This window comes from Peromyscus eremicus, chromosome 3, assembly GCF_949786415.1.
Source record: "Peromyscus eremicus chromosome 3, PerEre_H2_v1, whole genome shotgun sequence".
Taxonomy (NCBI): Eukaryota; Metazoa; Chordata; class Mammalia; order Rodentia; family Cricetidae; genus Peromyscus; species Peromyscus eremicus.
The window spans coordinates 16,520,940-16,533,928 of record NC_081418.1 but is presented as its reverse complement, the minus strand read 5'-3'; the positions used below and the strand labels follow the sequence as shown (position 1 = coordinate 16,533,928).

The following is a 12,989-nucleotide window of genomic DNA, read 5'->3' as shown; positions in this document are numbered from 1 at the left end:
GAGCAGTCTCGGACCAGGCCTTCTTCTTCACCTCAGCACTGGGGGAGTGACTTATTTTAACAAGTAAGGAAATAAATACAAATACCAGGCTAAGCAATTTTTCAAAAACATCTTTCCCTTTTATGATCTATGTGTGTGAGTCAGGTTTATTTGATTTTTTTTTTTTAAAGGACAATTTGGACTGGAATCATCAGCTACTACTCCCTGGAAAAACATTTTCTAGGGAAAGATTCTGCTGCAAGGGTGAACCCTTAGAAAGAAATAAGCAGGCTGTCCGAAGTGCCTTCTCCAGTGTTCTCAGGAGGCTTACGACCAAAAGGACGTTTCTGCACTGCTTTACCTTGAGACTGCAATAGAAACTCTGGCGGCTATGCGAAACCTGGTAGATCCCTTTGGGCGGCTGGTGACGGTCTCCGGATTCCTGAGGCCTGGGCATCCCGCCATGCGGGCAAGCAGCCCCACAGTGGCCTCTTCGTACTCCTGGAGTCTCCCCAGGAGCAGCAGCAGGTACTTCTTCTGAAATACAAGAGCTTTGCGGAAACTTTCCGCTCTCAAGTATTTACCATACAGTCTCTGTATTTAAAGAAGGGAAGAACAAAGACATGAGAGAGGTCACTGAGTCGCTCTCTAGAGGCAGACCACCTAGATGAAAAAGAAAACAAGGGTTAGGCCATGTGCCAGGCTGTCATCTACTGTGTCAGCCAAGCTGACCGGAGACGGAAGCAGCCTGCGGAGTACAACTTCTAAAATCAGTTAGGCTTCGTGTTTATTTGGGGGCTAACCCTTTTACTCAAATATTTTTGTCATTATCATGAATGTTATTAAAATGCTGACTTTGTTTTTTAAAATTACAGCCACTCATCCATTTAGGTTCTTAAATAAGTTAATGTTTTCTACTCCTGTATGTCTACTCCATAGCTAAAATATTCCAGATACTTTTCTTCCTTTCCACTTTGGACTTCAGGTTAACTGATCAAGGCAGTTACTATTGCGTTTATTCTCAGCATTAGAGAGGCCACTCATGGAAGATGCTCTTCCAAGGACAGTCATGGTACTTTGCTTAGGAACTGAAAGAGAATACTTCTGCTTGTCTAATAGGAGAGGAGACTCTGGGGCACAGGGTCACAATGCTGACAGCAAGAAAAGCAGGGCTGAACGTGTTGCAGTTCTGGGCATGCCTCTCTACAGATCTGTGATCAGGTGGACATTGCAATCACAGCAGATTGAAGAGATGCCTAGGGACACAGTCTGAGCGGTAACTATTTCTGTGGTCTGTTCAATTAGGGTCCGCAAAAGGGATGTGTATACCTTAAATATAGCATTCTCAGAGTCAGGGCTCCGATTTTGAGGTACAGCATCATTTCTTAGTTCGGCTTTTAGTTCACATACTTTTGCTTCTGCCCTTTTGAGGGATTTCTGAAGAGACAACTTCTCTTTGCTCCAGACTTCTTTTTCTGAAGCAATGACGTCTTCGATGTTAGCACTACCATCAGGCGAAAGCCCAGAGGACTGCAGAGACATGGCCTGTTACATGTTTTCAAGAAGAAGACTGAATTAAATCACAATGGATTACCTAGCTTTGGCCTTCCAACACCACAGGAAGCTCACAGTCACAATCCCTACTGTTTGGGTCAAAGTGTTGATTCTCCATCACTGAAGTGAAGAGAAGCCAGCATGATGTGAGTGAGTGACTCCCAGGGTGGCCACATGAACAAGGTATTTACTTGGCTATGTGGTTGTTTTGACAGCCTTTTCTACCTTTAAACATGTGGGTAAATTTAGCCCTTTTCTTTGTAGCTTTAAAAACAAATTTGAATTCAGAGAGTAAGTTATCAGCCTGAAATGTATAATTTAACATTAAAAAAATTTTTTTTAAAGACAGGGTCTCACTGGTGAAGGAATATTAACCCTTGCTAGTCAGAAATTTGGTAATGTAGACCAGACTAGCCCTGAATTCACAGAGATCTGTCTTTGCCTCCTGAGTGCTGGGATTAAAGACGTGACCCCACGCCCAGATTATCATCTTTCACTTGGTCATAAACCTAGTAGGCAGTAACTGAAGAGAATAATAATCCGTATCCACATTTGAACATCTCTTTCAGTGTGTCTGCTTTCAGGCAACACATACATCTTTGGATCTTAGATTGAATGAGACTTGGTTTCCTCATGTACAAGGCTGGATGCAGATCAGCAATTCTGTATGTATATAACCCAGGGGATGGTCAAGAAGCATCCCTCAATAATAGGTTTTTTTATTATTATTGTTATCATATATTTTTTCCACATATCCTAATAAGAGTCCTACATGGTATTTTTACACTACGGTTACAAGCAGAACTAGGGAGAACAATGTAACCTGCATCACTTCTAAGAACACGTACATCATTTCTACCAGCTCTTGTCTGCTGATAAAACTTTATCTGTTCTTCCAGTTTCATGATAATGCTCCGTAAGCCATTCTTCTCCTCGGTTAGTTGGTTTACATGTCCTGTGAGCTCCGAATTCTGTCTCAGCAGAGTTTCTGTTAAGGAGCCACAGGAGGTGCTCGAGGATGCTAAGCTGTGCTGGAGAAACAAGATGACACAAGGTTATAGAGACACGTGTACGTGAGTAACTCACGGAAAAGCAGACGGTGTCGGCACAAATAGACTCCAGGAACTGGTGCTGGGTAATAGCGGAAACCTGCCAGGCAGGAGAAAGCTGGGGAGGGCACAGAACACACATACACACACACACACACACACACAGGTGTCAGGAGAACAGCTGGGGAGGGCACAGAGCAGGCCACACACACACACACACACACACACACACACACACACAAAGTGTCGGGAGGACACAGAGCAGGACACACACACACACAGAAGTGTCGGGAGGACACAGAGCAGGACACACACACACACAGAAGTGTCGGGAGGACAGAAGTGTCAGGAGAACAGCTGGGGAGGGCACAGAGCAGAACACACACACACACACACACACACACACACACACACACACACAGAAGTGTCGGGGAGGACACAAAGCGTCAGAACAGCTGGGGAGGGCACAGAGCAGGACACACACACACACACACACACACACACACACACACACAGAAGTGTCAGGAGAACAGCTGGGGAGGGCAGAGAGCAGAACACACACACACACACACACACACACACAGAGGTGTCAGGGAGAACAGCTGGAGAGGACACAGAGCAGGACACACACACACACACACACACACACACACACACACACACACAGGTGTCAGGGGAACAGCTGGGGAGGGCACAGAGCAGGCCACACACAGAGGGCAGAAGCTCATGGATGGAAGAGTACTGAAGGAGCAGCAGATGCTTCGTCACACTAAATGCCACTGCTCTATGATGACAGACCTAAACAAGGCCACAGAGAACCAAGGAAGACTTCAGGAGGGGCTCCCACAAACAAGATTCTCACGTTTCTAGGATCCTTCGGCAGCAGCCCAAGGAGGAGCAGCTTAGGGAAGGTATACACCCGTGGGGCCTGGCAGTGTGCACAGGAAGTTGCAACAGCTTACGTAAGAAACACTGAGGCAGTGACAAGGGACGAGAGTAAAGGGCACCTGAGTGACATCCACATGACTCGTGACTACACACATGCACAGGGAAAGGGAAGGAGCATGGTCTATGGTGACTTCCAGCTTTCCAAACTGGGTGATACCATAACCAGAAGAGAGTATGAGGGAGAGAGGTGAGAGAGCAGTCAATGTTTATGTTCAATTGTGTCTGTGAGGCTCCTACTAGGGTCATTTACCCAAAGATGTCTAGTAGCTGACTGATAAAATAAGCCTGGGCCACAGGTAAAAGGCCTTCGCCAGAACTGTCCAGTAGATATAACTGCACAAGGCCAAAATTCTCCTCACTTTGTCCACGAATCCCTAGGCCTCAGGGGCTTGGGGCACAGCAGGAGCTCAGCAAGGCCAGCAAGGGCTCATGCCCTGAGAACCTGAGAACCGTGAGAACCCGGAGAACTGGGAGGGTCCCAGCTGCAGTTAGAGACAGGCACTGTGAGCAGAGAGGTCTGGCTGAGAGCAGGTGCAGGGAGTGCCAACATGGAAGACAGGGAAAAGGGGGTAAGAACGTGAATACAGCTGGGCTTGGTGGCGCACGCCTTTAATCCCAGCACCGGAGAGGAAGAGGCAGGCTCACATCTGAGTCTGAGGCCAACCTCATCTACATGGTGAGTTCCAAGACAGTCAGGGATACACAGAGAAACCCTGTCTTGGAAAGCAAAACAAAACAACCCAACAAACCAACAAGTGACACTTAGTGAAGTCAAAGTGTCAGCCGTACAGAGTCAGAGACAGAGTAAAAGGCTCAGCAGAACAACCCGTGAAGGAGCCCACGGGACTGATTCTGAGCTCACGCTGGGAGGACAGGGAAGCCAGGCACTCTCTCAAGAAGCCTGGTCTCTTTATAGAAGGTTAATTATACAGCACCAACAATGAATGGTAATTCCTCCCTCCCCAGTTTCCATTACTTCTTGTTGGGGGAAGAGAAACACTGTATTTCAAATAAAAACCAAGCAAACAAACAAATACAATAAAAAACTCTTATAAAATAGTCTACCAATTTTCAAACAATTCATAATTTCATTTGATTTTTGTTCTCTCTACAAAGAACTTTAAAAAGTCTTACCTCATCATCTGGCCGGCCAGTTAGTCTCTGTAGTCGCAAAATAATTCGATCAATTCTTTCCCGAACCCAAATTAAAGTATCCTCATCCGATACTTCAAACTCTAGTCTTTAAGAAAAAGACAGGAAGTCAAAACTGACCTCACAACATTTCCTAACACACACTGGAGGCTAGGGCGCTGTGTCACTCACACACACTGGAGGCTGGGGCGCTGTCTGTGTCACTCACACACATTGGAGGCTGGGGCGCTGTCTGTGTCACTCACACACACTGGAGGCTGGGGCGCTGTCTGTGTCACTCACACACATTGGAGGCTGGGGCGCTGTCTGTGTCACTCACACACATTGGAGGCTGGGGCGCTGTCTGTGTCACTCACACACACTGGAGGCTGGGGCGCTGTGTCACTCACACACACTGGAGGCTGGGGCGCTGTGTCACTCACACACACTGGAGGCTGGGGCGCTGTGTCACTCACACACACTGGAGGCTGGGGCGCTGTGTCACTCACACACACTGGAGGCTGGGGTGCTGTCACTCACACACACTGGAGGCTAAGGACACTCTGTTTCCCTTGTCACTCTACTCTTAAACCTTCCCCCTTTCTGGTTCAAGGCGCTAGCTGATTCCAGATGTGTAGGTTCTGCTCACGACCACCATCTAACACAGACAGGCACTTCTTCTTTGGGGTGGGCGTGCTGGCGTACGCCTTGACTCCCAGGCAGCAGATTGCTCTGCACGTTTGAGGCCAGCCAGGGCTACACAGTGAGATGCTATCTGAACGAAAGAAAGCCAATCCACCGTTTCCCTCTTGCCTGACCTGCCCAGTGTCATTTCCACAGACCAGACAGAAGTCTAACCTGTCACAGGCCTTCTGGGCTACATGTTGTTGAAGCTTTGTAGCCACGTGCTGAAGCTTCTGTCTGATAAGTTCCACATCGTTACTATCCACAATCTGTCCTCCATTTGTTCCAATCAGTGCTGTGGAGCTTGTGCCTTTGACCTCTTCGCCCATCTTTTGTTGAAGAACCCAGTTCCTAGTTCGGTCGTCAGTAAAATTCCAGGTGGCTTGCTGGCAATTTTGGACAGAAAAAGAAAATACTCACAAATGAGCAGCATTTCATTTTCTTTCTTGATGAAACAAAATTACTATCTATGTTTCAAATAAAGTTCTATAGACACTATTTTTGGGATGATTTGAACATAACTGTTTAAATAACTCAATATGATTCAAAATTTAAAAATATTATAAAATATTAAGGTTATCTTAAAATATTAAAATTACTCATAACTGAAAAAACTGTTATCACTCTGTGTGTGAGTGAGTGTGTGAGTGTGTGTGTGTGTGTGTGTGTGTGTGTGCGTGTGTGCACGCACAGGTGCACCCATGCCACAGGGTGCATTTGGAGGTCAGAGGACAGCTCTGTGAACGTGCCTGCAACATGACCAACTGAGTCGTCTCTCCTGCCTCCATCCCGAGTGTAAAGAGACAAAAGTCTACCTTATTAATATTCTGACATACAAGTCGTCTGCTCCCCCGTCTGTCCTCCCGCTCCTGCTTCCGGAACTCCTGCATAAGGCCCTGCAGGCGCTTCCCTTCGAGGTCTAGCTTATACACCTGGTGCTTCTTCTCCTGCAGCTGGCGCTGCAGTTCTTCCACTTTGCTCTGCAGCTCCTCCATCTTCCTCTGGCCCAGGGTGTTAGCTTCCTTTTCCATCTGCAGCGTCTTCTGGTGAACCTGCCTGTCCTTCTCCATCTGACACTTTGTTTGCAAGGAATCCAGTTTGTACTTCTGAGTCTCACTTACGAGTTCGATGATATGTTTCTGTTTCTCCTCCAGCTGCTGCTGTAGTTCTTGAAGTAGTTCCTTAGGAGGGCAGACTGGCCGGGGCTGCCCTCCATCACCGCTGCTCTGCAGCTGGGCATGCAGCTCCCGCTCCTTGTCCAGCGTGTCCTTCATCTCCTGAATCCTACCCTTCTCAGACTCCAGAAGAACCCGGAGCTCTAAGTTCCGGCCTTGTTCTTCTGATAACTGCGCATTATACAGCATTCTCTGTGATTCTATTTTTTGCTGTAACTCATTTAATAGTTGTCTCTGTTGTCCCAAAAGTGCATCCAACTGTATATTCCTCTGTTTCTGGTCTTCTAGAGTGAATCTGAGATCCTTGAAGTGAAAATGTAATTTAAGATGAACATGTTAATATTAAAAATACTGTTAAAGTATATGACCATGACTTTGGTAACAGCAACATGGAAGCATTTGGTAATTGAAGACAAATTGTTATTCAGTAGATAGTGAGAATTATTTAGACAGCCAAATGGCTTGCTTGCATCAAGGATATAAATACAAACTTCTCTGGCAAAATATAAAGCAGAGTACACGTCTCCCAATGACAATCTTTAAAATATGTATGTTCTTATGCTACTTTTCAATATGTTAATAAGACATATTTTAAAATTTTTAAGTCTTTTATATGAAGGCACAAGAAAATACCTGTTCTTCAGTGTCATGACAAGCAGAGAAGAATCGTGGACATGGGGGAGGAAGCCATCTTTAGAGAGGGAAGAAAGGTCATGGAATACATATGAAATTAAAATGCAAAGGGGTTGCCAGGCAGTGGTGGTGCATGTCTTTAATCCCAGCACATCTTTAATCTGGGAGGCAGAGGCAGGAGGATCTCTGTGTGTTCAGGGCCAGCCTGCTCTACAGAGCGAGCTCCAGGTCAGCCAGAGCTACTACACAGAGAAACCCTGTCTCGAAAGACCAACCAACCAAACAAACAAAAATCCACAGAGGGCTCTTTACAGGGAGGATAGCCAGGGAGCATGAGAAGACGATGAGGGTGGGGTGAATGATAACAGGGGTGACACATGTAAAAGTACCATAAGGAGACCTCTTACTTACAAGATTCATTAAAAAATTAGGGGTTAGTAAGGAAGTGTATCAAAATAGCAAGATCTGACTGCATAATGAGGACACTTCTTTTTTTCTGCAGTGTGGACTCCTGGTAGTATGTGATGGAAACTATCAGGAAGGACCCTAGTGCACAATGGCCAGAGGTTCCCAGAGCATCCGAGATAGCTGCACCTTTGTTTTCTGATGCTCATTGAGGAAACCTGGCTCCATGCATACAATCACTGAGACGTTTGCTGGGTTCCATTCCCAGAACTGACACGATAGCTCACAAATGGCTCTAACTCCAGTTCCAGGGGATCCAATGCCATCACCTGGTCTCCTCCATCAGTGCATGCACATGGTGCACACACAGATACACAAGCAGGCTAAACATGCAGATACTAAAATAAAAATAAACAAATTTTGGAAAGCCAAAACAAGGAACTGCTAGGCTTGGTGGCACATGCCTGTAATCTCAGCTACTCCAGAAGTTGAGAAAGGAGAATCAGGAGCCTGAGCAAGTTCGTCAGAACCTGTCTCAGGATGAATGTGTAGAAAAAAGAAGCTGGAAGTCAACTTGGGTGGGACAGTGCTTGCCTAGCATGGGAGAGGTCCTGAGTTCAACTCAGAATACTGTGGAAACAAAACAAAACAAGGTAGATGTCAAGACCAACTAACTGGAGAAACCCAGCACACGTCTGCATCTCCATGAATCTGTGTGGCTGCAGGCAGAGGTGTGTGTGTGGCAGGGGAGGGGGTAGACAGGCAAGCAGAGGCAGCAATAAACAGTACAGAGAAGAGGTCAAGTACTGAAACACTGAACCTCAGATGATTTAAAAAGTACCCTAGAACAGGGTTATTAACCAACACAGCAAGGAAGAAGGGGTATCTATCCCAATGAACTGTAAGCAAAGACAAAAGGAACGCCTTTGTAAGCCTCACAGGCTCACAAGTGACACAGCAAAGATAAGGCAGCTGCTGGGGAAGGGGCCTGGCAATCCCTGACGGGAGTAACTGTAGGGAAGGAAACACAGTGTCACAACGTTGACTTTTCCTTCTACCATGGCCTACATAATTTTGCAACAGTACTCAACACAGAGTGAACAACTTACACCTTTTAAAGGGTTCGAGAAGCCTGACAACTGGCTGGAGAAAGTCTTATAACTTAGAATTCTGCAAGACACATAAAGACAATACCTTGAGTTCTTTATCCCGCTCTTCACAGTGGCCTGACTTGGCTTTCTCTGTTGCCAAAGCACACTGAAGTTCTTGGGATTTCTTGTGTTCGCTTGCTAATGTATCACTAAGCAAATGAACTTCATCTGCCTTGTCTTTAACTTGTAGCCTAAACGAGGAAGAAATGAACTTAACGTTATCTTGATGGACAGTATCATCATAATGAGGAGCTTGCGCTCCAGGATTGAGGCATATTATAAACTAGCCATGGTGTGCCAAGTCAAGGCTCCTTGTGGTTCTCTTCAAATGAACTGCAATTTCTAGTAGAGCAATCAATTTACTATTGTAATTAACTCAATTCACTGCCAGAAAGCTAATACTAATTAACATTTTTTTTGTCTTTTACTACACATAGAAATCATGTGAATTTGTGTGTGTGAAATCAATGTCCAAAATAAATGTGTACTTGCAGTATGCCTCTGGCAAGCAGAATACCTCAGTATCTACATCAGTAATATATCCTTTTCCCATGCATTCTCAATTCTAACACCTGGCAGATACTAGCCAACTGCAACATGAGATTGAATATCACTTAAAGTTAGTCAGTGGTAAGATAGAGGCCAAAACCATATCTAATAATTGTTGACTGGAATAGAAGTCATAGCAGAGGGGAGGCTAACATGACCGCATTTTAAATTTGGAAACTATCCGTTTTCTTGTGCTCCTCATTCTTCTGCTCTTTAAACTCCATGCTTGCTGCTGTGTGCTGTGTGCATAACGGTTGTGACAAGTCAGTCCAATCCCTCCTCTGACCCTCACACTAAAGCAGCCTGGCACACCTGAAAGCTTCCAGTTCCTTCAGCTGCTCATGCTGGGCCTTCAGTGTGGTGTCCAGCTCCAGCTGTGTCTGAGAGAGTTCACTTTTTAATTCCGAAACCGCCATCTTTTCCGAACTCAGCTGTTCCTGTAGTTCGGTCATTCTGTCTTTCATGGCACAGAGCTGACCCTGCATCTCCAGCATGCAAGACTGCTGCATACTGCAGTCCGGGAGTTCTACAGGGAACGAGACAGGCGTTAAAAGATGGCCAGCGACCCATGCGTGACTGTAAGTATCTGCTCCTAAGAACTCATCCATAACTCAGGAGATTACTACAAAGAAACAGTCAACTGCTGCTCCCAGTCCCTCAAACTGGTAACTTATATGAATGTTTCTTTTTCTTAGAGTGCTAGGGGGGAAGGCTTCAGAACTAAAAACATGGGGGAATGACAAAAATGTAACAATGCATTAATGGATGCAAGACTCAAAATAAGCAACTTTAACTGCTCATAAGATTCTGTAGACAGGAACTTGTGTATTTGGAATGCCAACCACTCATAGTGAAAATTCCCAGTGATTTCTGATAGTCATATACAATATTTACAGGCGTTATCCAATGGGCCAATTACTATAATCATCCAATTATTATTTCTATTTTTTTTCTTTTTCTTGTAGAAAGGTCTCACTCTGTAGCCCTACCCAGACTGGTCTGAAGCTCCAGGAAAACCTCCTGCTTCAGTCTTCCAAATCCTGGGACCACAGGCTTGAATCACCACACCTAGCTCTGATTCAGCTTTTCAATTACAAATGAGAACCTATGTGGTAACTTCAAACCTGTGCTGTCTTTAAAACTATGTGAAACACAATCAGTAAAGATGGAGCAAGTGTCCTCACCAGACATGATGAACGCTCCTCTCTAACTAGCTTGATTAAAACACATCCTTACTGAAAAGTGGGAAAGGAACCCTTAAGCACACACAGAAGTAAAATCCAGCTGGTTTATAAACATGTGAGAAGGGAACCAACAATATGTGTACCCAGCACACCCGGCAGACGGGCGACATGTCTGACAACGCCAGTTGTTGGCAAAGATGTTAAGCAACAGACCACTCAAACCTTGCAAGTGAGTGCCACATCCACAGGACTGCTTTTCCAAATATTTTGGCAAGGCATGGTAGTTCACACCTGTCACCCCAGTACTTGGGAAGGCAGAGACAAGAGGACCTTGACTACACAAAGCTTGAGGCCAGCCTGGGATACATGACAACCTCTCAAAAAATAAGTAAAACATTTGGCATTATCTAATAAATTTGAAGGCACACAACTCATGACTAGTGATTCATTTCCTAGGAGGCTGGGAAGATGTCCGTGTGTATTAGAAATCTCAGAGGTGTGTCTGTAGCAGCTCTGACTCCAACAGCGAACAGCACAACCAACCAAAGGTTCAGACACAGAATTTGCACATACATTACAGGCATAACTTTCCATAGCTACAAAAGTTAACTTAGAGACAGCTTTGGAAACTTGGAAGAATGTTATATAAAGCTCAAGAAACAAGGCACAAAATACACACAGATTGATGAAGTTCAAAACCAGGAAAACTTCATAAACATATACAATCTAGAAATTTATAAAGTGGTAAGAAAACTAAAGGAAAAAAACCAAAACAAAACAGAAAAATGATGACCTCAGTTTCTATGGAGGAGCATGTGAGGGGCTTTTGGGAAGAAGGCAAGTTCCACTTGCAAGTAAGTAATGTCCCCACATACTCACCTTATAATTTGTTATAGGTTCATCTGAATTTTGTAATTTTCTGTATGGATGTTACACTTTACATTTTTGTAAACAAAGGATTAAAAATAAACAGCTACTTTTATTGTGGATTCTCTTTTATTTTAGGTAGCTATCTTAAGAGGGTCAAAAGACTTTTCTCCAAAAAAAAAAAAAAAATTACAATAAAGAAAATAAACCCAATGAGCTGAACTATATCAATGTACTGTCTATTTTAAATGAAATAGAGCTGTTTAAAACCAATTTGACAATCATTAACCCTAATAGTGATAACATCCACTATCTCCTTTGTGTTATGAAAATGAAGAGAAGGTGCCTGAGCAGAAATGTCTTCTGAGGGCACCAAAGCGAACGCTTTCCACTGGCTGGGGTCCCCTGGCCTGGCATGCACACACCTTGGCTTGATGGGCCGGTTTCTTGTCCTTTGTTCAGAGTCATTTCCCTGCCATTAATTCGAGCACGTAATGCTTCATTTTCAGCCAGCAAACTCCTCCTGTCTGCTTTCTGGAGACATCCCATAGCTGTTTGATACTCAATGCCCTGTAACAAAGGAAAATGAAAAATTAAGTGAAGAGAGGTGTAGAGATAATGGAATTAACAACCGGGAAGTCGGAATGAGAAAAATGGAGTCCACATGCTAAATTTTTTTCATTAAAATTTCTCACATTTTTTTTTTTTGGTCCAAAAAAAATCTGTGAGGGTCTGTTGTAGACAGATGGGCCTTAATTTCTACATATTGCTGTGCATTTTACATAAAACAGGAACACTGTTTTCGTTATTTATTTACTCACTTGCTGGGTATGTCTGGGTACCTGCTTGTGCTCCACAGTGGGCATGTGGTAGTCAGACAACAATCTGTGGGGACTGGTTCCCCACCACCATGTGAGTTTCAGGGTCAGAATCAGGTGGTCAGGTTTGGCAGCCAATGCCTTACCTGTGAGCTGTCTCTCTGGCCCAGAAACATTCCAGAACAGCCACAATTTTTAGCAAGAGTAACTATCGTTACTATGCTATCTAACAAAGGGAACTTACATAAATTTCACCCAATGTCCTTCATAGAAAATGAAAAGTAGGGCTGGAGAGATGGCTCAGCCGTTAAAGGCTAGGCTCACAACCAAAAATATAAGAAAATGAAAAGTGGTACTAATAAGTCTTTTGAGACCTTGAAACTTCTGCAGAGTACAGACTAATCTGTCCTGTGTTCTTCAATCAAATCAAACCAAAACCAAACAATCTTCTTTTGTACTAATTTAAGTCAAAGCTCTTGTATCTCCTCAGCTGGCCGCCCTCAGTGATAACACCTGATCTAACCGGAAACAGCAGTTAAAACAAGGAAGCTGACAGTGTTATTCAAACTCCATTAGTTTTTATATGCACACTATTTTCTTGGTATCCAGCACCATGAAATTTTATCACTGTACAGAGGTTCATTTCATGTGCCATCATCAGGGTACAGAACCACTTCAGCAAAGATTCTTCTTGAAGTCAGTTTCTCCCCAGCCTCAGCTCCTGGCAAGAACTCATCTGTTCTTTATAATTTTATCACTTTAAGAGAGTTTATATGACATACAGAATACTGAGGACACCAACAGCTTGTTTCTTTTTAGCTACTGAGCTGTTTTTCTTTTTCTTTCTTTCTTTTCAAAAATT

General features: G+C 44.2%; 1 protein-coding gene across 6 annotated transcripts in view; it reads right to left on the bottom strand.

Moving 5' to 3' along the window:
- Positions 1 to 12,989, bottom strand: part of Akap9 (A-kinase anchoring protein 9) — a 126,367-nt gene that overhangs the window by 5,902 nt on the left and 107,476 nt on the right. For 5 of the 6 annotated variants that reach the window (XM_059257312.1, XM_059257317.1, XM_059257313.1 and 2 more), the window contains 9 exons: positions 11,735 to 11,879; positions 9,571 to 9,784; positions 8,753 to 8,900; positions 6,161 to 6,823; positions 5,520 to 5,731; positions 4,665 to 4,770; positions 2,382 to 2,564; positions 1,309 to 1,524; positions 341 to 573 (listed from right to left, as the gene is read on the bottom strand). In XM_059257312.1, coding sequence (XP_059113295.1) covers positions 341 to 573; positions 1,309 to 1,524; positions 2,382 to 2,564; positions 4,665 to 4,770; positions 5,520 to 5,731; positions 6,161 to 6,823; positions 8,753 to 8,900; positions 9,571 to 9,784; positions 11,735 to 11,879 — 2,120 coding nt within the window. The remainder of the gene's footprint in view (positions 1 to 340; positions 574 to 1,308; positions 1,525 to 2,381; positions 2,565 to 4,664; positions 4,771 to 5,519; positions 5,732 to 6,160; positions 6,824 to 8,752; positions 8,901 to 9,570; positions 9,785 to 11,734; positions 11,880 to 12,989) is intronic. The other variant, XM_059257314.1, reaches the window with a different exon arrangement.